The sequence below is a fragment of the Panthera tigris genome, chromosome B1, assembly GCF_018350195.1.
Source record: "Panthera tigris isolate Pti1 chromosome B1, P.tigris_Pti1_mat1.1, whole genome shotgun sequence".
Taxonomy (NCBI): Eukaryota; Metazoa; Chordata; class Mammalia; order Carnivora; family Felidae; genus Panthera; species Panthera tigris.
Genome location: NC_056663.1, coordinates 1,707,812 through 1,729,539, shown reverse-complemented (window position 1 = coordinate 1,729,539; position 21,728 = coordinate 1,707,812). Strand labels below are relative to the sequence as shown.

The 21,728-nt window shown below is 57.0% G+C and overlaps 1 protein-coding gene across 10 annotated transcripts in view; it reads right to left on the bottom strand.

Annotated features, from left to right (window-relative positions):
* Positions 1–21,728, bottom strand: part of CLN8 (CLN8 transmembrane ER and ERGIC protein) — a 44,925-nt gene that overhangs the window by 14,395 nt on the left and 8,802 nt on the right. For 3 of the 10 annotated variants that reach the window (XR_006216449.1, XR_006216450.1, XM_042982855.1), the window contains exons 1-2: positions 21,652–21,718; positions 14,182–14,852 (exon numbers count right to left, since the gene is read on the bottom strand). Coding sequence is in view for 7 of the 10 variants with exons in the window: in XM_042982855.1 (XP_042838789.1) it covers positions 14,182–14,724 (543 nt within the window). In the remaining 3 variants the exon portion in view is untranslated. Of the gene's footprint in view, positions 1–5,697; positions 7,602–14,181; positions 14,853–15,842; positions 15,884–20,651; positions 20,953–21,460; positions 21,518–21,651; positions 21,719–21,728 lie in introns of those variants that run through there. The other 7 variants (XM_042982850.1, XM_042982851.1, XR_006216448.1 and 4 more) reach the window with 6 other exon arrangements.

Below are 21,728 nucleotides of genomic sequence, written 5' to 3'. Positions count from 1 at the left end.
CCATGAGCCCATGTTGATCATGAACACAAGATGGGAAGGTTAGTCTCTTCTTCGAGATGGATTTCTGGCAAACGACTACAGAAGGAACAATGGTGTCAGGAGATTAACAGTCTGCAACCATCACGGTAAAAGTGGACTCGGGAGAGCAAGCATCGCATTGGCATCAGTGGACGGTAAAGCCAGAGCGAGAGGCGGTGCCATGGAGATACAGGACACACACGGTCCCGACCCATCCCCGCATGTCACCTGAGACAAGGAGGGCGAGATACGACGTGTGTGGCACAGCCCAGACAACACCGTGATCGGGTGACCAAAGTTAACGCTACCAACAAGGGGCCGACCGGTGCCTCCGGACCCGATACGCCAGAAGGACGGCAACACGTATGTGTTTTCCAGCCAGAAAGGTCTGGTCCAATCCTGACATCCGACCAACCCGCACGGAGGCATGTCCTCTAACATAAATGCCTGCCGGTCCTCACAAATACCAATGTCGTTAAGGACGGGAGCAGGCCGAGCGGCCAGCAGAGCCGTGTCCCCGGCCGTGTCCCCAGCCAGGAGTGGTGGCGGGAGAGGGCATGTGGGGGCAGCTGGCAAGGCCAGGATGCGAACGGCAGATCCCTAAAATGCGTTCACTGTGCTGAGCGTCCTGGGGCCTCTACGGAGGTCACTTCAGACCAGACCCCTATTCTGAGGAATATCGCACCCTGCAGCGTGGGGCCGAGGGGTGTGTGGTGAGGCAGGGAGGAGGGACAGCACACAGTGTTTCCCCAACTTTTCTGCAAGTCTGAAATTCGTTCGAATTAGAAAGTTAAAAATAAACATGAACTGAGTAACACACGTGAAACAAAAAACCTTCTTTCTGGGGCTGTGGCGTCGGGACGAGGGGCTCAGGCCCAGGGCGCCTGCCGTCTCTCCTCCTGTCAACAGGGATGATTTTGAGAAAGGTCTACGGTCTCACACTGGAAATGTCTTCCCGTGAGGGCTGATTACACCTGTTCACTTGAGCCCCAGATGAAGTCCAGACACACGGGTATGGACACTCTGAAGGTTAACGCATGAGCAGTGTCCCCTGGCTGACCCGCTCTATCGGGACGGCAGCTCTGGGGCTGACACAGCATGTCTGTCTCACCCGACATGTGATCCGGACGCAGGTGGCCCGAGGCCGTACAGCAGCGAGAGGCCACAGGGCTGTATGTCCCACCCTCCCTGGTCCGCGTGCCTGTCCCCTCTGTGACAAGGGCAGGTGCACCTGTGGGATCATGACTGCACTTGAGGCCAGTAGGAGGCAGGAAAGGGGCGAAGGGCCTCTGCTCTTGGGGCTCGTGTTCACCTGGGAAGGAAATGCCCAGACTGAGGTTCACGGGGACGGGGACAACCCACAGTCTCCATGACGGACTCTGAAATCAGAATGTAGAAAATTGCTTTTGATGAGTGAGGTATGTTTCCGAGCTTTATTTTTTTTAAGTGACTCCATGTTTTAGATCTGACATACTCAAGCAATCACCAGAAGACGTAAAATGGGGGTCCTAGCGTGGTGGGCCTCCAACTTTCTAACCTTGGCTATCTACACACAAAGCGCCCCTGGCCCCAACGTTGCGCACTCTGGGTTTGCTCGGCATGGAAATAAAATCTCTGGGGTGGACCAAACGGGCTCAGGAATTTCTTGGGCAAGAACCGAGGGTTGTCTTAATATAAACAAGTGAAACTGTGGCTGAAATGTGCCATCTGACGATGCTGGTTTTGCTTTTTATAGATTTTTGCAAGTGGGCAAGGTAAATACTGAGAAAGTTACAAGGTGCTGTAAACGTTTTCCATGTTATGGGTCAGCAGGCAATTCTGAGATTGAAGGCGTTGACACGGAATAACTGAGGACTCTAACTCTGGCTTAATTTTTTACATCTCTCGGCTGCTTCGGGGCTGCAGACACGAACCACTAATGTTGACGGGAGGCCCAAGCGTCTAGGTCAGCTCTGGCTGCTGTGACCGATCACTGGGGACCAGGAGGCTGCAGTCCAAGGTCACGGTGCTGGCAGACTCCGTGCCTGCTGGGACCACTGCCTGTCTTCCCCTGTACCCTCACCTGAGGAGAGCGGGGGAGGGTGTCGGAAGGTCTAAGGAAAGACGTAACCACTGCCGGGTGACCTGTGGGCTGGGCGCTCGGAGGCTCCTCGCCCCCACCCTTGCCCTTGGATGTGGGTTCTGCTTCCCTCCTGCTCCAGGGACACAGCCTGAGAGAACAACGCGGTGTGGTAACAGCTGTACGGTAGGCATACGTGACCAGACCCACTTAAGGCCCCTCTCGATAGAAACTTAAGACCTGGCTGGAGGGAGCCCGAGTGGCCTGCCTCTGTCCTTGGTGTCTCTTGCGCTCCTCGGACGGGCGGCGGACTTGGGTGGCACCCGGGAGGGTCCCGAGGGAGGCTGGTCTCTTGACTCTTCAATAAGCGTCCTACTCCCATCACGGAGGCTCTGCCCCAGTCACCTCCAAATGCCATCGCATTGGGGGTTCGGGCTTCACGCAGACACGCTGCACAACACGAAGGCTTCCACGGCACGGAGTGAACACCACCCGGTACAAAACAGCACGGCGCTAACGCGAAGAGCTACACAGTGAGCAGAGGCCTGCACTCCCCCGGCGGGGCTCCCAGGGCAGAGGTGAGGCTCCCTCCGACGGTGTCTCCACGAGGCCAGGTGCCTGTGCTCGGGGCTCCGCGCTGTCCTCAGAAGGAATGCAGCGGCGTCTTTCACCTCCACGCTGGCACTCGGGCAACGCGAATGGAAGGCTACCAGACCCTGGATACCTGGGAGTCGGTTCCAGAACATTCTGTGTTCTGAGTCAGTAGGAGGAAGAAAACAGATTCCCCAATTCCTCCCATCGCTGTATTCTAGTCAAGCTGAAAAGACAGCACATATCACCGTGTGTTTTAGTTCTTGACAAAGGGGAGACTTATTTAAAAGGAGAAATACTGAACCGGCAAGCTTTCCCATTAGAGCAAAACAGATTGAGCAAAGACAGAGGTGAGGTGATTCACCAGAGTCTAGGGACCCTTACCGTGTACTCACTCTTAGGTGGGCGGCACCCTCACTGTTAGAAACCAGTCTGCGGGCGGCAGGCATCGGCCCGCATGTGCCCCCTCCATGTGCACAGCCGCACCCCTCCTGCCAGCACAGGAGCTCCAGGAGTTGGGTGTGGCAGGGACAGAGCAGGGTGAGCGCGCAGCGGGCACCGGTTCAGGAGCCCTGAGGACGGAGGTGTTCGGATCCCCGACACCAGGGGCGGCCCTCCGACTGGGGGCCGGCCCCACTCACCCCTGCAACCTCCTCCTGGGAGGCTGGGGGGTCACGTGCATCTGAAAGCAGTTCTAACGGTGCCGCGTCCCTGCCTCACTGGGAACGGGAGGCTACGGGGTCAGGAAGGGACCCAGAAGTCCCCAGGACACGTGACGGTGACCTGTAGGTCAGGGCCATCCTGACATCTGACCACATGAAGGGAGGATGACGCAGCTTTCTCCGTTTTGCTGTTGTCTGTTCGAGGGCTCAATGGAATAGGGAAGGTTTTTATCTGCTCGAGGGCTCACGTGATGGAATAAGGGAAAGTTTTTCGCCTTGCAAAACACTTAGATTTAACACGATTTCCGTGTGCCGTGAAGCAAGCTGACACAGACACACTGAAACCAACACCCACGAGGCAGAGAGAAGGCTCGGGGACCCTGACGGGTGCCACCCCTGGGGCCTCCACGGGCTCCGGGAAGCAGGAGACCCTCTCACAGCTGAGCCAGCTTTCATGACGGGTTCCCCACCAAGAATGTCCCCTATGGCCACCGGCCTTGCCAGGTACCTCCGAGCTACCTCCCAACCCTGCCTTTCCCACGAAGATCCGCCACGACCCGTCCCACAAGCTGGTGAGCCCTTCTTGTCCACATCGGGCTTTGTCCCCTCCCTGGCTCCCTGTGGCTGAGCGGCTGGCCCACGCCAGGCACCGCGGGGACGTGCAGTCAGCCGTGGACGGATACACACAAGGACAGCGTGAACACGGGACGGGGCTCCATCAGGGGCCGTCCTACGCTCTGAGCGGACCGCACGTCGACGAGCCTCAGCTCTGACACCAGAGGAGTGAGCCCCAGTACGGGGAAGGCTGCGTCCCAGCCCGTCACCTACCAGCAAGAAGGCAGCCTAGGGAATCAGGTGCCTGGCGTAAATAGGACTGCCAGCACAGGGTCGTTCGCGCAGGGACGGTGAGAAGCTGCAGGTGACTCGGCACAGCACCCAGCACAGGGCAATGGTTGCCGGCTGCAGGGAGACCCCGGGGTCTGAGGAGAGAGGAAGGGGGCGGGGGCTCGGCCTCCCGGCCTACAGGGCCTGGGAACACACATGAGAAGGGTCGGGGCCGTCTTCCTTCCACAGAGAAGACGCTCGCTGGCCCACTGTCCTTCCCTCCCCCCACCCCTCGGCCAAGGCCGTTCTGAAGAGCACAGCCTGTGCACAGAGAAGTGTGTCTATGCCAAAGCACAGGGTGCAGTGACAGGCGATAATCGATGGTATTTCACCTCCCCACGGGCCACGCTGGAGGGCACAGCTGGCTCCTGCCTCCGACACCTGCGGCAGGTGAGTCCAGGCTGCTGTGGCCAGATCTTCCCATTTCTCGAGATTCCAGGATTTCTTTTTTAAGGTTCTTATTTTTTTTATTAAAAAAAATGTTTTTAATGTTTATTCGTTTTTCGAGAGAGAGAGAGAGAGAGAGAGAGAGCGTGAGCAGGGGAAGGGAAGAGAGAGAGGGAGACACAGAATCCGAAGCAGGCTCCGGGCTCTGAGATATCAACACAGAGCCTGACGCGGGGCCTAAACTCACGAACTGTGAATCGTGACCTGGGCCCAAACTGGAATCACCCAGGCACCCCAGTTTTTTATTATTTTTAAAGAATCTTTTACTTATTTTTGGGACACAGGGGGAGAGGGAACAAGGGGGGGGCACAGAGCGGGGGAGGACAGAGGATCTGAAGCAGGCTCTGTGCTGACAGCAGAGAGCCCGACGTGGGGCTCGAACTCACCGACCGTGAGATCGTGACCGGAGCTGAAGTCAGACAATCGACAGAGCCACCCAGGCGCCCTGAGATTCCAGAATTTCTGGCTGCTACGTGCACTCCCCCTGTCCAGCGCCCACCCGCCCCCTCTGCAGACAGCGTGGGAGTCACACGGGGCTCCCCCGCTGCACGTCCAGCTGCAGATGCGTGTGTCCTGGCAGCCTTGAGCCACGCCACAGCCGGTGCCGGGTGGCCTGGCCTGGCGCGGAGCCCGGAAAGCGCCCTACAACCCGGAAGGCCCTACCGGCCCCTGGGCAATAAACGTGTGTGGGTCCTGGATCAACAGGGTTCAAAAAGCCTCTTCTACGCACACGCCTGCCTTGCTGCTCCTTGTGGGAAGTCCCCGGTCAGAGGGAGCACAAAAGTGTGCACGGGCCAAGCTCTCGTGCTATCTGGTCCTTCCCTCTCCACACACGACTACTGCGTCGTTATAAAGACGTGGGGTGTAAGGGGGGAGCCCTGGGAAGGTCAAATCCTGGTGTGGGTCACGTAAAAAGTAAGCTAAATATTTCATACTTTAACCTGAACTGTGAACAGACATGGGTCATCACCCGGTGTCTCCAAGACAAACGACTCACACCGACCAAACATTATGGAGAGACAAGAACGGACATCCTTTTGGGTCCATAAACATAAGTTACTTTATTAAGCTTCTGTGCCATCGGAAGACACCAGCTACGTCTGTTCCACAAGAAGGGCGGGGGCCGCAGGATCGTGAGTTAGTCGTCTTTGCGGGGACGCGGTTTGCGGGGTACCTCTGAGGCTTCAATCACTCCTTACGAGGAGATACACGGGTGTTACGGATCTTGACCTAAGCATAAAGCCGAAGCAGCAGTAACGAAGGTCGCCGCCGTGAGCGCCCTGTCACTTAAACACGAATCGGACGTTTCCGTGACCAATAAACACATGTTTTTTGCAAAGACGTCAAAGAGGCTTTCAAAAAAAAAAAAAAATAAACCTAATTTTAATTGCACACCCCAGGCCAGAATCAAATGTCTGTACGTGTGTCCCCCACTGCCCACAGTAGGGCGGTCCCCTGAAACCTCTCGTGAGCTGGAATGACCCCCTTTGCAGCACTTTGCTGTTACACAAGACCTACTGGGTGCCTGTTCTCGCGGACTAAAGGAAGTTGGGGCGGGGGGGACCCTCACTTTCACAGGAGAGGCCGTTACTCGGCGGACACATCTCTGCTAACAGTGGAGGCGCCTGAGCGAGCTTTGGAAGCGGGGGGACCCGGACCTCCCCGCACACGTGCTAGGCTGGTGCCCGCCTTCCCGAGGAGGGGGCAGGTGAAGGCGGCATGCCTGCCCCCCCAGCTCACAGGGCAGAGCGCCCAGTGCCCGGCCCTGAAACCCTCAGGAACGCCAGCCACGGAATGAGGGTCTGGTTGGGAAGCACACTGGCAACTCGGTCCGTTGAAAACGGCTCTAAAATCCAGACAGGTCTGATTACCGAACATCTACCTTATTTTACCAAGTGACCAAGAGAGTGTGAATACACGCTTCTGGTTTTACTGGAGATCCCCTGCTGCGTGACCCCACAGCCTCCACTGGAGCACAGGCACCCACCAGGCTGGCTCCGACCCCCAAGGGGGGGGAGGGTCACTCCTGCAAGGGGCCCGCCCACGGCTTCACCACCAGATGGCGCGACCGCAGCCAGGCTGGCCTCTCCATCCACGGAGATTCTAACAAGGGGCCCAAGCAGGACCCCTTCTGTCCGAGGACAGTGCCCTGTGGCTAAGAAGGTCACCACCACCAGATAGGACACACAAACTGCTGACCGTGTGACCGGACAGACTGGATGCTGACGGCCACGGCGGCGGAGGAGGGGGGGGCGGGGGAGGGTTGCTGATGCCAAGTCACGCCCGGCACTGGGAGCGCTCCCTCCTCCTGGACAGGTGGCCCGGCTGCCACCGCGACGCCCTCCCTGATGGTCGACAGGGCCGCACACGGTTAGGCGTGCAGGAGCAAACCACAGCAGGTGACAGGGTCGCGACGGCAAAAATGTGCCCCCAGAGGCAAAGCCGGGCTTTGCACACCCTTTGCGGCCACCGGGAAATCAGCACAGTCAGTGTGACTCGGAAAGAGCGCCGGGGACAGCGCGGTCCCTGCCTCACTCCGCGGGAGTCTGCGGCGGGGACCTCGCGGAGCCCGTGGACAGCAGCCGCTGCGCCCCGGGGCCCTGGGCTCCGAGCGGCTACTGCCCCTTCTTCTGCGGCACCTGGCCATTGGCCCCCGCGGGCCGCCCGCCTCCGGGCTCCGGCTGCGCGAAGTTCCAGTCCACCGGGGTCAGGAGCTGCTGCGTCTTCTTATGGGTCCAGTAGGGGTTGAGGACGAGCGTGAGCAGACCCAGCCCCACGAGGAACAGCGCCAGGTGCGGAAGGTGCAGGCTGCTGCGCAGGCCGTCCCAGTGCCAGAAGCACACCCACCACATGTGGTAGGTGAGCACCATGCGGCAGTGGAACATGTGGATCATCAGCCACTGGTTCAGCTTCCAGAACAGGGAGTCGGAGCAGCCGGCCTGCGGGACAGAACACACGCGTCAGGACGCGGCCGCCCAGGCGTCACGCCCACCACGAATTCACCACCTGGGTGCGCCCAGCCCCCGTGCCCGCAACAGCCGTGCCCCCCCTCCCCCGCTCCCCCTCCCGGGGGCATCGCCCCGGAGCAAGGCCACCCGTCCACGGCCCGTCCGCTCCCGGATTCGTGCTCCCAGGAGCCAAGGCCAGACCTGTTTCCAGTCTCACTTCAGTCTCCTTTCTAACCCTGAGTCACACACACTGGCCGCCAGCAAGCCCTGGGAGAAGGGTCTCTGGGGACAGGGAGGCTGAGGATGATATACACTTACCTCCTGGTTTGATCTTGGGTCCTTCACCCCCGGAGCCCAAGGACGCAGGCACAAGTGGACTTTCCTTAAAATTACTCTAACTTTACACTAAAACCAGTTTCCAAGACTTGTAGCCAAAACCGAACAGAGAACTTGAAGATGGCCCATCAGATCCTGGATGCGAAGGCGGGACCTGGCCAGCACCAGGCCACTCCGGTGCCAGGACGGTGGGCGCCCAGCCAGGTGACAGAGGACATCCAGCACCCCGACATCCCCGCACCCCTCAGACCTTCCACACACCAGCCTTTCCGACCTTGTCTCCGTTGACCCCAAGCTGCACAATCTCCCTCGGGAGCTCCGGGCCGCAGGTGGCCCCTCCCTGGGTGGGGACACTGTGTTGCTTCTGCACAAGGAAAGTCAGCAGTTTGAGGCAGAGAGGCCCCGAGAGCAGGCAGCAGAAACGACCTCAGGAAAGGGATCAGGCTTTACTTGAGCCACGTCTGCTGAACCCTGAGGAGGATGCAAACCAATTTCCAAGAGTGGGTCTGTTTTTAAAAAACAGGAAAGGAATCCTAACTCTGAGGTCATAAAAGTGTCATCACGGCTCGGACAAAGGAAAAGGAGACTCCGTGGAAATGATGACTTAGGACAAAGAAAGTGAGAAAGACAAGAAATTTCCTTGCTGTCTGAAATACGGTGAGCTTGGCCCAAAACTAACGCCACAAGAAATGTGAACGGCCTCCTACTTTCAGATCGGACACACCCAGGCATGTTTTCTAGTACTGCTGAGAGTTAAGTTAGGCGTAAACAGCGCCCAGAGGAACATTCTATTTATTCCGGCAGAGTTTAAATTTCCTCTAGGTGTAGAGGAAAGCACCTACCGGAAGAGGAGGAGAGAAAAGAATCGGACAGACTGGGAGCCCCGTGGAGGCTCTCATAGACTGTCCGTCTGCAGGCACGCGGGTTCTTGAGGCCGGAGCCTCGGGCCTCCCGCAGACAGCCTCCCTGCCTCAGTCTCTAAGTGGTGAGTCTTCCCTCACCACTAAAAGCGGTCTTCTTAAATTACGAATACTCGTATCACAAACACGAACTCTTCCCCATGGAATAATTAGGTTACGTTTGGAAAGCTCGAAGCCGGGGGACCGAGCGTTCTTTGGCACTCCTCAGTGTCACGAGGTGACGGAGCTGCGAGAAAAGCCGGGGACAGGAACGAGATCTGTGACAACGCACACAGAGAGGGCTTTGTGCGGCCCCGGCTCCCGGCGGTGAGCACCGCACAGGACACACACACGACAGCGACGGTTTCTACCTCACCCACTTCGCGTCATGGGCCGGTGTGTCCTAGATGAACCGTATCACCCAGTGTGCGAGTCCCGTGTGAGTCCAAGCCACACTGCGGAATCCCAGCCCAGCAGGAGACGCTAAGAACGGGCCCCTGCTTTTGAGATAGAAACCCGTCTTACACGACGGTGACGTTTTCGGTCTTGATTCACACCTTTCAGTGTGTCATCAAATCAGACCTGGATGGTGGGCAGATTCTTGAACAGGACGCCCAACCGTGCGTGAATTTGGCGACTTTATTAAAAGCTAAAAGGATTTCCACACGTCAGGGCGGCACATACATACAGCAGCGTGTGAACGGCAAGGAAACAGCTAGAGTTTCTGACCTAAGCTACCGCGTTTTAGGGCACGGTTCTGTCGCTGGGACCTGCTTGCTCCGTAGAGTCAACACAGCAAATGGTGTTGAGAAGCGACCACACCAAGACCCCCTTCTCCATCCTGCGTACACAGCGCCCGGCAAACCGCAGAGACCGCAGGCAACGGCCCAAACCAGGCCTGTCGCCCGCGCCCCCCCACGGCTGGAGTCCGCCTTCTTCGTGGGGATGCTGGGGACCGAAGGCCGGGCCTCCCGGCACACCTGAGGAGGGAGACACCTGGAGACCCCCCAGCAGCCCTGCTCCAGGCGGGGCACAAACAGGTCTGGAAAGACACCGTGAAGCCGTTCGACACCGGCCGCCCGAGCACAGGAAAGAGAAAGATTTTCATTTCTTCTTTTTAAGAGCATCCTCCAAAAAATGACAAAAATTTCAGATAACTAATAATCTATCTTCTCGGAACACGCGAATCACAGCCCAAGCTCGCGCGTCTTGTGGGTTGTGGTGCCAGTCACCACGGGGCACGGTGTCCCGGTGCACGGACGTACGCGGCTCCTTTTGGGGACGTCCCTTCCCGCCGCAGCCACGTCTGCTGTGAAGCCTGGTGTTCTCACGTGTGAGGGGGCAGAGAAGACAGGACAGCTGGGCCACCGCCTGTCTGACCCGCACACCCTCCGTCCACACCCGGCCATGATGCCACCGGTGCCGTGCTCACAGCCAGAGGGCACAGGGAAGCTTCCCCCTGCCCTCCGTCCTCAGGAGGCCCCGCTCCGTGGGGAGGACACCCACGAGGGCAGCGCTGAAAAGCCACGTGGCGTGAGTAGGCGGGTCCCAAGTCACAGCACCTTACCTAAAAGGACCCACACCTGGACCAGTGGCTTCCATGACCGTTCAGAGCTCGGCTGAGTTGAAACGCTCCTTCACTCCATTAACGGTTTCCAGCCTCCCCCCAGATCACTCCTGTCCGAGGACCTCACGCCATCCCCAAGCCCCCCATCCACGAGCAGCTGTCCAGGTGCTTAAACTGCCCGGCTGCTGTAGCGCCCCGCGCACCTGCCCCGGTTCACCTGCCAGCCCGGCCCCCTGTCCCCCTCCACGGCACCTGCCCCTCTATTGCCACGTCCTCCTGTGGCACCGGGTGGGGCGGCCCTGGGGGACGACGGGACTGCCGGGCACGTGGCCAGGTACGTATGAACAGTCTGCACGCTTACACTGCTAATTCACTTCTGGTGTGCGTACAGCATCGATCCCCAAGGACCCTGAAGGCAGTGTGGTGTTTCCTACTTCTCTGTTTTCTCCCAAAGCTTACCACAGTGTCGCAGGAGTGACACAACCCATGTGTGCTGACTGCAGTAGACGTTTACAAAACAAAAAGCTGTATGTCAAGTTTCATGTAAAACAGGCTGTGAACGTGTCATACGAGATGGCCAGAATCTGTGCTACAGTATAATTCTAAGAGTTTAACATGAACATCTTGATCTCAGAATAAGAATCAAGATGTAGACAGACGACACACATCTTTTAAAAACACGCTTTTAAAAACATAAAGGAAACAAATACACAGATAACAATTCCAGGTCCTAAACAACCTTATTCAGAAACGAAAACACGAGAAAACCATCCCGATGTGGGACAGCCGCCACTGAGACGGCGGGCAGGAAGCCTGGATCCGCCCTCCCCACAGACACTGATTCAGCAACCGTTCACACACACAGTCCCTCCGTGAGAAATGCGACACTGATGGAGAGGCCCCTGTGCAGGAGAGCCCACACTCGCCGCGGCCGGGAGGGGCACTCAGGGCACCCTCCCGCACCACACGATCGGGAAGAGACCCCAGAGGAGGAAGGAGCTGCGGCACGCGCCCAGCACCCCAACTTTTTCGAGGGGCTCCCGGAGGACTGGCCTCGAGCTCGCCGGTCCTGGAGTTCTGACAGTCCGGCAGAGCCCGGCTGCCCGTGGGGAGCAGCGGCAACGGCTTGGCTGGTCGACCCCACAGCGGCCTGCTCTGCCCCAGAGCCTGGGGCCAGGCTGACCAGCAGGGTCGTGTCCCGCGTGAGGAGTGTGTGCAGACCTGGAGAGGTGCCGGCCTGGTCTAATGCACAGACAGCAACGGAGCCGGGAGTGGGACCAGGCAACGGAGCTCTGAACCAAGGAACGGAGAGAACCCTCCAAAAGCACCCCTTGGTGAGACGGGACTGAAGGGTTTACGTGACAGAGAATTACACACAACTGTCACGAAGATGCTCAATGAAGTCACGAGAACAACATGCACGACCACAAGCGAGAATTTCAAGCCAGACAGAAAAATGTTTAAAAACAAATACCAGACAGAAATCAAGGAACTGAGAACACGGTGAAGAACAGAAAAGTTCACTAGAAAGTTTACCAAAGTGATCTACAGATGTAACGGCCATCCCTACCAGAATCGCGATGCTTTTTTACAGAAACAGAAAAAACAATTCTCAAATTCACAGGAAACCACAAAAGACCGCAAATAGTCATGTCACTCTTGAGAAAGAAGAACAACGATGAAGGCATCACACTTCTTGATTTCAAACTCTATCTCAAAGCTAATCAATGTTGCCCGGCACTGACACGCAGTCCGATGGAACAGAACGCAGAGCCCAGAGAGAAATCCACCAGGTGTGGTCAGTCCATTTCTGACAACGGGGCAAGGGCAGTACCTTCGACAGGTGCTGCTGGGGAGACCGGACAGCCACGTGCAAAGGAACGAAATGGGACCACGTTCCCACACCAGACACAAAAGGCAAGTCAGAATGGACTCAAGTCTTAAAAATAAGACCCAAAGCTGAGACTCCTGGAAGAAAACATGGGGGAAAAACCTTCATGATGTTGGTCTTGGCAATGATTTCATGGATAGACACCAAGGGCAGGCAACAGATATAAAAACAAACAACTGGGACTGCATGAAACGAATATCCTGCTTTAAGCAAAGGAAACGATCACTGGGGTGAAAACACAACCTACAGAGTGGGAGAAAATATCTGTGAACCACATAACTGATAACAGATTAGTCTTCAACATACATAAAGAACCACAACTCGATCGTAAAAAACAAAAAAAATCAGATTCAAAAAATGGCCTAAGGACTTGAACCGTTTTCCAGAGAGGCCAACAGCTGTATGAAAAGATGGTCAGCATCACTCGGAACCTGGACCCACAGGGAGGAGCCGCCTCGCACCTGTCAGGACGGCTGTCGTCAAGCACACGAGACGAGTGTTGGCGAGGGTGTGGAGAGACAGGAAGCCTCGCAGTGTGGGGAGAGTGAAGATGGGGCAGCCGCTGTGGAAAATGGTTCAGAGGTTTTATTTTCTAACACCGAGCTACCTTATGATCCAGCAAACCCACTTCTGAGTAGTTTTCCAAAATGACCGAAATCACGATCTCGAAGAGCTGTGAGCTCCTTCCCTGTGACGCACAACAGCTAAGACACGCAGACAACCGCAGCGCCCGCGGCAGGTGCACGACACGGAAAGTGTGCTGGACACACAGAACGGAAAACTGTTCAGCCTGAAAAAAGGAGATTCTTCGATATGCAACGTGGATGAGCCTTGAGGACGTGATGCTCAGAGCGGCGAGCCCGTCACAGAAGGACAAACACCGCTTGGTTCCACGATACGAGTCACCTACAATGGTCAAACTCACAGATCAGTGTGGAATGCCGGGTGCCCGGGGCTGGAGGAGGGCGGCAGGGAGCTGCTTATCACCAGACATGAAGTGTCGGCCACGCAACGGGAGACAAGCTCAAAAGAGCTGCAATAATACCGTTACCTAAAAACTGGCTAAAAGGGTAGATCTCAAGTGTTAACATAAGATGAGAGAAACATTTCAGAAAGATGTGTGTAATTCATATATACACTTTTGGACCTTGTTTCAAAAATATTTGAAAGAAAGAAAAACAAAATCACCTTTTCTGGGGCTTACAGAATACGATCAGCTCAGATCCACTGTTTTGTTATGGAGCCAGAAGCTTAAAACATTTGTTTAAAATTAGCAGGGGCACCTGGGTGACCCAGTCGGTTAAGCATCCGACTTCGGCTTAGGTCATGTCAGAGTTCGTGTGTTCAAGCCCCATGTCGGGCTCTGTGCTGACAGCTCGGAGCCCGGAGCCTGCTTTGGATTCTGGATTCTGAGTCTCCCTCTCTCTCTGCCCCTCTCCCACTTGTGCTGTCTCTCTCTCCCTCTCTCAAAAATAAATGGTATTCAAAACATTTTTTTAATAAAATAAAATAAAATAAAATTAGTAACATGGAGGGGCGCCCGGTGGCTCAGTTCATTAAGCGTCTGACTCTCGGTTTCTGCTCAGGTTGTGATCTCACGGTTCGTCGGGCTCTGCTCTGACAGCGTGGAGCCTGCTTGGGATTCTCTCTCCCTCTCTCTCAAAATAAATAAACGTTAAAAAAGTTAGTAACACGGAATTCAACCAAATGAGCGGTTACTGTGGACGCCATGACCTGGTCTGGCGGGGACCCCGAGCGTGGCGCACAGGGAAGCCGTGGCACGGACGCGAGACGGGAAGGGGGCCCTGCCCGGCTCCCCAGGTCATGCTGACGAGGAAAGAGAGGACAGGTGAGCCCCACGCCCGCGGAAACACTCACCTTCAGGAGCATCCAGGAAACGCAGGTGAAGGGGGTGCTGACCTCCAGGAGCAGCGTGATCATGGCCAGGTAGTGGCCGGCTCTGAGGTTGACCACCGAGCCGAGAAAGCCCAGGAAGGCAAAGAGGTGGTGGACGACCAGAAACCAGTCAAACGTCCGGAAGAGCACGTTGGACACGTGAACCGCGACGTTTTCAAAGAGAAAGAATCCCGTTGCCGTCGCCACGTGAAACCAGCACCAGTTCTGCTGGCCGCGCGCCTTATCGGCCTGGAGCACGGGGTCCGCCAGCAAGGCCCACAGGCCCGCGGCCGTGCTCTGAATGCCAAAGACTGCGCGGGTGGCCGCCAGGTTCCAGAAGACCTTCTCTCTGGCCACCAGGGAGCGGTAGGTGGCATTCAGGGAGGATGACAGCTGGTGGCAGACGACGAAGACGCCCACGTAGAAGACGAAGCCGGCGACCACGAGCGTTGAGCGGATCTTCCAGGACGTGTAGTCCAGGTCGAAAATGCTCCCTGCTGTGCCGCCATCGCTCACATGAGTCATCGTCCTAGGTGCGGAGGATTAAAGGCGTCCCAGGACCAATGCAGGGCTCGGGCGCCCACACCGCGTCTCGTCCCACCAGGCACCGTCCGTGCAGGTGCGTCTGGGCTCGTCATGTATTCGTCTCCGACCTGAAGAAGGAAGACAGGCTCACATGTGTGGACGGGATGGGGGCCCCCCCACTTCTCTGCTCCTGCAGGACGCACACAGTGCTGGGAGAGGGAGTGTCACAAGCCCTCTGTCCTCATGTGCTTGCAGGCAGGCAGGCAGGCAGGCGTGTGCATACACACACACACACACACACACACACACACACACACACACACACACAGCAGGGAAGCGCCACCGGCAGCACCTGAGGAGGAAAGGAGAGGGCATGGGAGCCGGGAGGTGGGACGGCAGCAGTGGTGAGGCTGATGGCACACACCATCCGGGACTCTGCCGCGGGGACGCCCCGCTCACAGCCTGGGTCACACTCACACTCCACAGGGTGAGACACTTAGGCAACCACACCGGGATACGCTTTGTCAAAGCTTCTCACACCCCTGAGGGAGAGCCCTGCCCTGCCCTCTACAGGCTGCACGCAGTACTGTGCAGGGTACACGCCCCGGCCGGGCTGCGTGCAGACTTCACACTGTCTGCGCTCGCTCTCCGCATGCAGAAATCACTGTTGGGAGCACAGGAGCAGGGGCGGCTGTGTAGACGGGCTGCAGTAATGTCTGGCACACAGAAGGTGTTTGCAGGACTCAGCACAAGGATTATCATCACCCGTCACATCAGGGTCCTTATAAACCGGAGGAAAACCCAAGTCCCCAGTTCCAGTCTGTTAACCTGCCTACGGCATGAAGCCCGTCCACACTCCCATCTGAAGCCAGTGCAGGGCCTGGATGGGAAAGGGACGAGGCCACCCGTGTGTGCCTATCCCCGCCCTGGACACCGGGAAGGACAGCGTGTCCCGCCCAGGCAGGGGGCTATGCCGAGTCCTTGCCAGAGGAAACCCACCTCCCACCCTGGACCACATCAGCTCTCAAATGCAAGGTGGGAATTCTGATTCCAACCGTGAAAAACATCCCCTACGCTCAGTACGTAAAGACACGAAGGAGGGTGTGGGTATCGCTTACCACTGCCGTTTCCAAATCCTTTTCTCCTACACCAGCAGCTGCTACACGCAGAAAAGATATTATGAACATACTTACCCACTCAAACAGTAAGTGCAATTGAAATAACCCAATAATTTCTCTGTAACAATGTAAAAACAAAAATTCATTCTTTGCCCAGAAATAAAAAAACAAAAAAATATTTCTTCTTTTCGCAACCGGCCCATTTGCTGTTGCTGACCTCAAGTCCGGCAGAGTTTGGAGACTAAGATGAACTTCTGGCTGGATTTCCAATACATTTAAGGACCTTCCCGCCTCCACGTTAGAAGACGGCTGTCGTACGTTTTATACTAATTAGCGCGACAGACTGCACTGTGGTGACCGCTAGAGGAAGGTCACCAAAACCCGTGCTCCTGCCCTTCACACGCGTCCCTGCAGAGTCTGAGCACCGTGCTCCCAGGACAGGGTCGGGTGGTGGCTCTTGACTTGCCCCCTGCCCCACCCGACAGCCCTCCTGCACAGGCAGCTGTTTGAAAGCCCAGCCCGTGTCCCTCACCTCTGGGCTCCTGCTGGTGCTGGGTCCTCTAAGAGTCCTTTCCCCACCCGGCCCCACCTGTCAGCCCTTATCCTTCCGATCTCGGCATCAATGCCTTTTCCTCCAGAAGCCCCCTCTGGAAGCCCGGCCTCCACGAGACAAGCGGCTCTCTGTGGGCGGGGCCAGGCCACCTGCCCGCCGCTGTGCCCCCACCACCTGATACAGCGCCTGGCGCAGAGGACGTGCCCAGGAAACACTTGTTGAATATACGCTCCCATGGTCACATTTACGTAAGTTTGGACGCGTTGTCTGTGAAACTTCCAAGACCAGATTCTCGAGTCCTCAGAACAGGAGGAAGGGACCTCTGAAGCGTTCTGTGTCAGCCTCACAGCGCGGGACCCCAATGTGCAGGAGGGAACCCCAGGATCAGGTGCTAGCAAAGTGGCCAGAGTCCCCCCTGGGTCCCCTCCTGCCCACACCTTCCACATCCCACAGCCCTGCAGGGGGCTCACCAGACAGGGCACCTCCTCAGGAGCGGAGGGCTCTCCCACCCACATCTGGGCAACAAGGAGCAGGACTGGGCAGGGGCCACGGTGCGTTCCAGCTGTCCATCCTTGCGGAGGTCACCATGTCTAGCTGAACTGCGGGCTGTGAGCCCAGAGCCACAGCTGTCCATTTGTGACTATTCGGCGAAAAGAGCTACCCTGCCCAAACAGTCACGGTGACCACTGTCGGGACGTAGGAAGCACTAGCTCCTTTAACCCAAACTACGGAGGCACGTTTTCTAACTACTGAACTCGTGGATTTGATAATGGTCCTGTAATCAAAGGCAAAGATCATAGAAGCATTTGTCTTCCTACTTCTGAGTGAACCAAGCTCTATGGCAGGCTGGCTCTTTGTGGGTATGAATCGATTCAGGGAGGAAAGACAAAAGCACACACGTACACACACGTCCCCCCGGGAGTCCCGAGTCTGTGCCATCGCCTGTGCCCGTGCCCAGGAGTGCTCTGTATCGGACAAGACTGAAGGCGCCGAGGGGGCTGCGCTGGCAGCTTCACGGACTTGTTCTCTGCTCCTGTGATTCACATGCCCCCAAACACACGTACAAGCACATGTGCACACAGGTCAGTCTAATAGATGACAGGCTGGCGAGAGCGCCCGGGCGTCTGTGCGCTGGTGTGTCGCGTTTATTCCCCCGCACACTCCGACATCGTAAAAACCTTCCTGGCTGGGCAGCCCGCCCCTCCCAGGCCAGCCCATTCTTGAGAGAGCAAAGCAGGGACCTAACCCATCAGAGCCCTGCCTCCCCACCCAGCCCCTGCACCTGGAGGCACTACTGCTCTGCCTTGACCGCCCCAGGGTCCACCAAAGCCCACCGAAATCGTTCAAGCGAGCCAGTCCTCGTGTTCACGCTGACCTGCTTGCCTTTCCCATGGAAACCCCAACAAAGGCTGCAGCCTAAACCTTGTCCTGTCTCCTGACCGGTACTTCCCCATGGGGCCCAGCATGGGGCGGGCAGGGCCCGTCTCCAGGGCCCACGAGTGTGATAACCCTGGTTCTCCTGAGCCTCTGCTCTGTGTCCGCTGGTGCCAACACCTGTCTCATAAAAGCACACAGAACAATCTGGTTCTGGGGAGTCACCTCCTAACCCCACAAGGGTGGGGAAGGCTGAAGTTTACAGGTGCAGGTCAACTTCCTGCAGAGATTTCCAGGGTTGGGTAGAAAGGAAGCCTCACCTCCAAGCACGTGATGGTAACCATTACAAGAGTCACCCTGCACAAAACTGTAAACTCTGCTAAACTATGGACTCCCCCGAAGACTTCTTGTACTCTTCCACGAGCCAGTCACGAGGTCCGGGTGACAGTTCCCATTTTGCCACGATTGCGTGAATATGCTCTTAGCCAAGGCTCCCAGCTTCTGTGGCTCCTCTGCCCGGGCCTCTAAGCCTCAGGCTCGGCCCACTGGTGAGCCAGGACAAGTGCTGTATCAGGAAGTTTGGGCTCAGGATCGAGGGACCCCAGGGTGCCACGGCCAAAGGAATAAGAACGGTGGAATCCGACCGTGGTTCCACTATTCAGGGCCATGCTGGGCCCGTTTCTGACTGTGAGAATAAAAAATCTACATAAATGCGGGAGAGTGGGCATTGGGTACTAACAGGAGACACCTACCACGTGCCAGGCATGTTCGACTAGGCCGTCTGCAGGAGAGCCCAGGCGTGGTCCCCGATTCAGACTGCACTGGCATGTGACCAGACGGCCCTCAGAGCCCTGGCCCGTGGTGCACAATCGATCGCCTGCGGTGTCTCTTCCACGCGCGTGGAAGATGCCTGTGACTGGGCCCACCTCCAGATTCTGCCTTTACGGCCCCGGAGGGATGGCCACGCTTGGGCATTTCCTAAGCACGCGGGTGCCCCGAGGCAGGTGCGGAGCCACTGAACTGGCATGACCTCCGCTCCCCATCTGGTTGTGAAAACCCAGGAAATCTCAGGTGGGGTGGCCCAGTCTCTTCCTTCTTCCAAACAAGGTCAGCGGAACTCAAAGGCAGCACACAGCGGCAGTGGCTTTAAATGTGAGCCACACACAATCGAAGAAAAGCTGATTATCCTGCTGGAAAGAAACGCTCAAAGCAAGCCACTGTGAGTCTCTCTTTTCTACTGCCCCTCCCTTGACACTCCTGCCCCCCACCAAGCAGCATAGGGACCAGGGGGTCCTGAGGGTCAGGGAGGGGACGGCCTCAGTGTGCCTCCAGGGTGGAGACGTGCACCGTCCCGGGTAAAGGGAACGGAAAAGCGGAGGTTCTGAGACAGGGATCCCTGCTCACCAAACTCACAGTCCTCTGGAGGATGGTAGGACAAAGGCCCGTTCCTGGATCCACATGTTTCAGAACCACATGCTTGAGTCACTGACAGTAAGACCACGTGAGGCAAGGACGGAGGCACAAGGCTCCTGAGGAGGCCCAAGTAAGGCGGCCGGGGGCGGGCCAGCTCTTCACGTGGGTGATGGGAAACTGGCTGCAAGGGCTCAGAAATCTGATAAAAAACACTGTCCTTTGAGGTACACCACAGAGGGGTGCCTGGGGGGCTCAGCTGGCTAAGCATCGGACACTCGATTTCGGCTCAGGTCATGATCTCATGGTTCATAGGATCGAGCCCCGCGTCTGGCTCTGTGCTGACAGTGCAGAGCCTGCTTGGGATTCTCTCTCTTTGCCCCTCCTCCCCTCACTCTCTTTCTCCCAAAATAAATAAACTTAAAAATTATTTTAAAGTACACCATGGAAAACGCGAGGAGCCTTCTAGACCTTTTTGAAGACAGTATCATATATATACATATAAATATATATTAAAAAATAAAAACAGCTGCAGACAGTAGAGTCAGACATGGAAACAAAACAGGAGAGCGGAGCTGAGACAGACGGGTACCAGCAAGGCAGCGCAGACAGGGTGGGGCCGACCTCCAGTTCTCCTGTCTTTCCCTGGCCTGTCACCCTGATCACATCCCTCTGAGATGGCACAGAGGACACTAGGGTCACCGCTGTCCCACTGCCGTGTGCCCGCCTCCCAGACTGGAGGGCCCCTTTCTGGGGCCTGAAGTCTAGCGGGTGGTCACAGCTGGAAGTCCCTGTTCCCTCTCGGGGACAGCGGAGGCCCAACAGCTCACCTCAGGCTTTGTTTCCATCTGGAAGGCATCCAAGTCCAGGTGGCTGAGGAGCTGTGGGGGCAGGGGGGAGGCACTGGTTCCTAGAGGGGGGCCCGGGGTCCCCCACCCAACTCTCTGCAGCTCTCTGTTTTCTTTCGGAAAAAAAAAATCTATCTACAAACCTCGTCTTTCTAAGATTCGCTGGTTTCAACGGATGCATTGCGCTGGACCAGCCGTTTTTAAAAAATTTAACAAGCATTAGTTTCAGGGCCACAGTGTGATGTGTCAGCCCTGTCTCCAGGGATGGGACTCCGTGGCCACCAGGACGCTGAGAACTCCATCTGATGCCCACCGAAGAGTTCACCGGGGGCTAAATTGCTAAACTGCCAAATACTAGCAGTTCCGTATTTGGCTTCGATAATTGATCCAAAACTTGGAAATGAGGAAGGGCGTATGCTTTCTACATCATGCTGGATGACTGCTTAACAAACCTCGTGAGGATCACCTGACTTGGGAGGTAACTGTCACCCTTTCCTGGGGACCGGCCATTTCAGTCAGAGAAGTTACAGGTTGAACCATGACACTGATAAGGGGCTACCTTCCCCTTTCGGCCCCAGGAAGAGATAGTGTGCGGTTGTGCTTTCCGTGCGCCCAGACACTCACCACTGCCCTGCCTCACCCGGCACGCCTCTCCGACCCTTTCATTCACTCGGTTTTGAACCGGCTTTTCATCCTGCTGGGTCCATAGTCAAGGAGACCAAAGTCACCTGACACGTGTTCCCTGTCTGTGCGAGACCCATGTGTGTATCACTTTGAGAATGATGGTTTGGTCGTGTGTAAAAATGTTTCTTCCAAAATCAAAAGAAATTCAGACTCCAGGAACAGAACAAAATTCAGAAAATCTGACCAAGCATATAAATACAAAAATAAAATCCTGTAATCCTCCAAGCCAGCTCCAGGCCGCACTACTATTTTCGATTCAATCGATTCACTAAATATAAGCTCTTACTAATTTTTCCCCTAAAATAAGGGCCGGGGATACATACTGCCTGGCGCCTGCTCCTTTCCCGTCCACAATCCTGCCTGCAAAGTTATGTCTCCCCGGCACGGAGACCACCCCGCAGGGTGCACCGGCCCATCCAGCGCCCCGTCAGGCTCCCCGTTCCTCACAGCTCCCCACTGCCAGGCAGTGCACGTGGTCCAGGCCACCCGGAGACCCCAGCACAGGCGCAGCTCCAGTGTTTAGGGACAGGAAGCCCTGGGCGAGAACGCACAGCGAGCGGGCCCTGGGAGCTGCCTGAGGAAGGCTCACTGCCGCGCCCTGCTGCTTCCCGAGCTCCGCGGCTCCCCGGCACGGGGCTCCCCTGCACAAGCACAGGGCTGCTCCGCACAGGGCTCCCCCTCACAAACACCGGGCTCCCCCGCACAGGGCTCCCCCGCACAAGGCTCCCCTGCACAAGCACAGGGCTCACCTGCAAGCGGGGCGGCCGGAGCCCTGTGCAGCGCATCCCCGCCCCCGTCCAAGCCGGGACCTCGCTCCCGGCCACGCCGTAGGGGAGCGCAGGCCCCGCCCCGACGGAGAGGACGCCCACCCCGTCCACACGGCCCCCGCCCCGGCCCGTGCGCCCACCCGCTCACCGTCCTCCCTCATCCCGGCACTCACCGCACGGCCGCCGTCACGACCTCGCCGCAAACACGGCTGCGCATGCGCACGTCCGGTGGGCGGGGCCTATCGCGGGG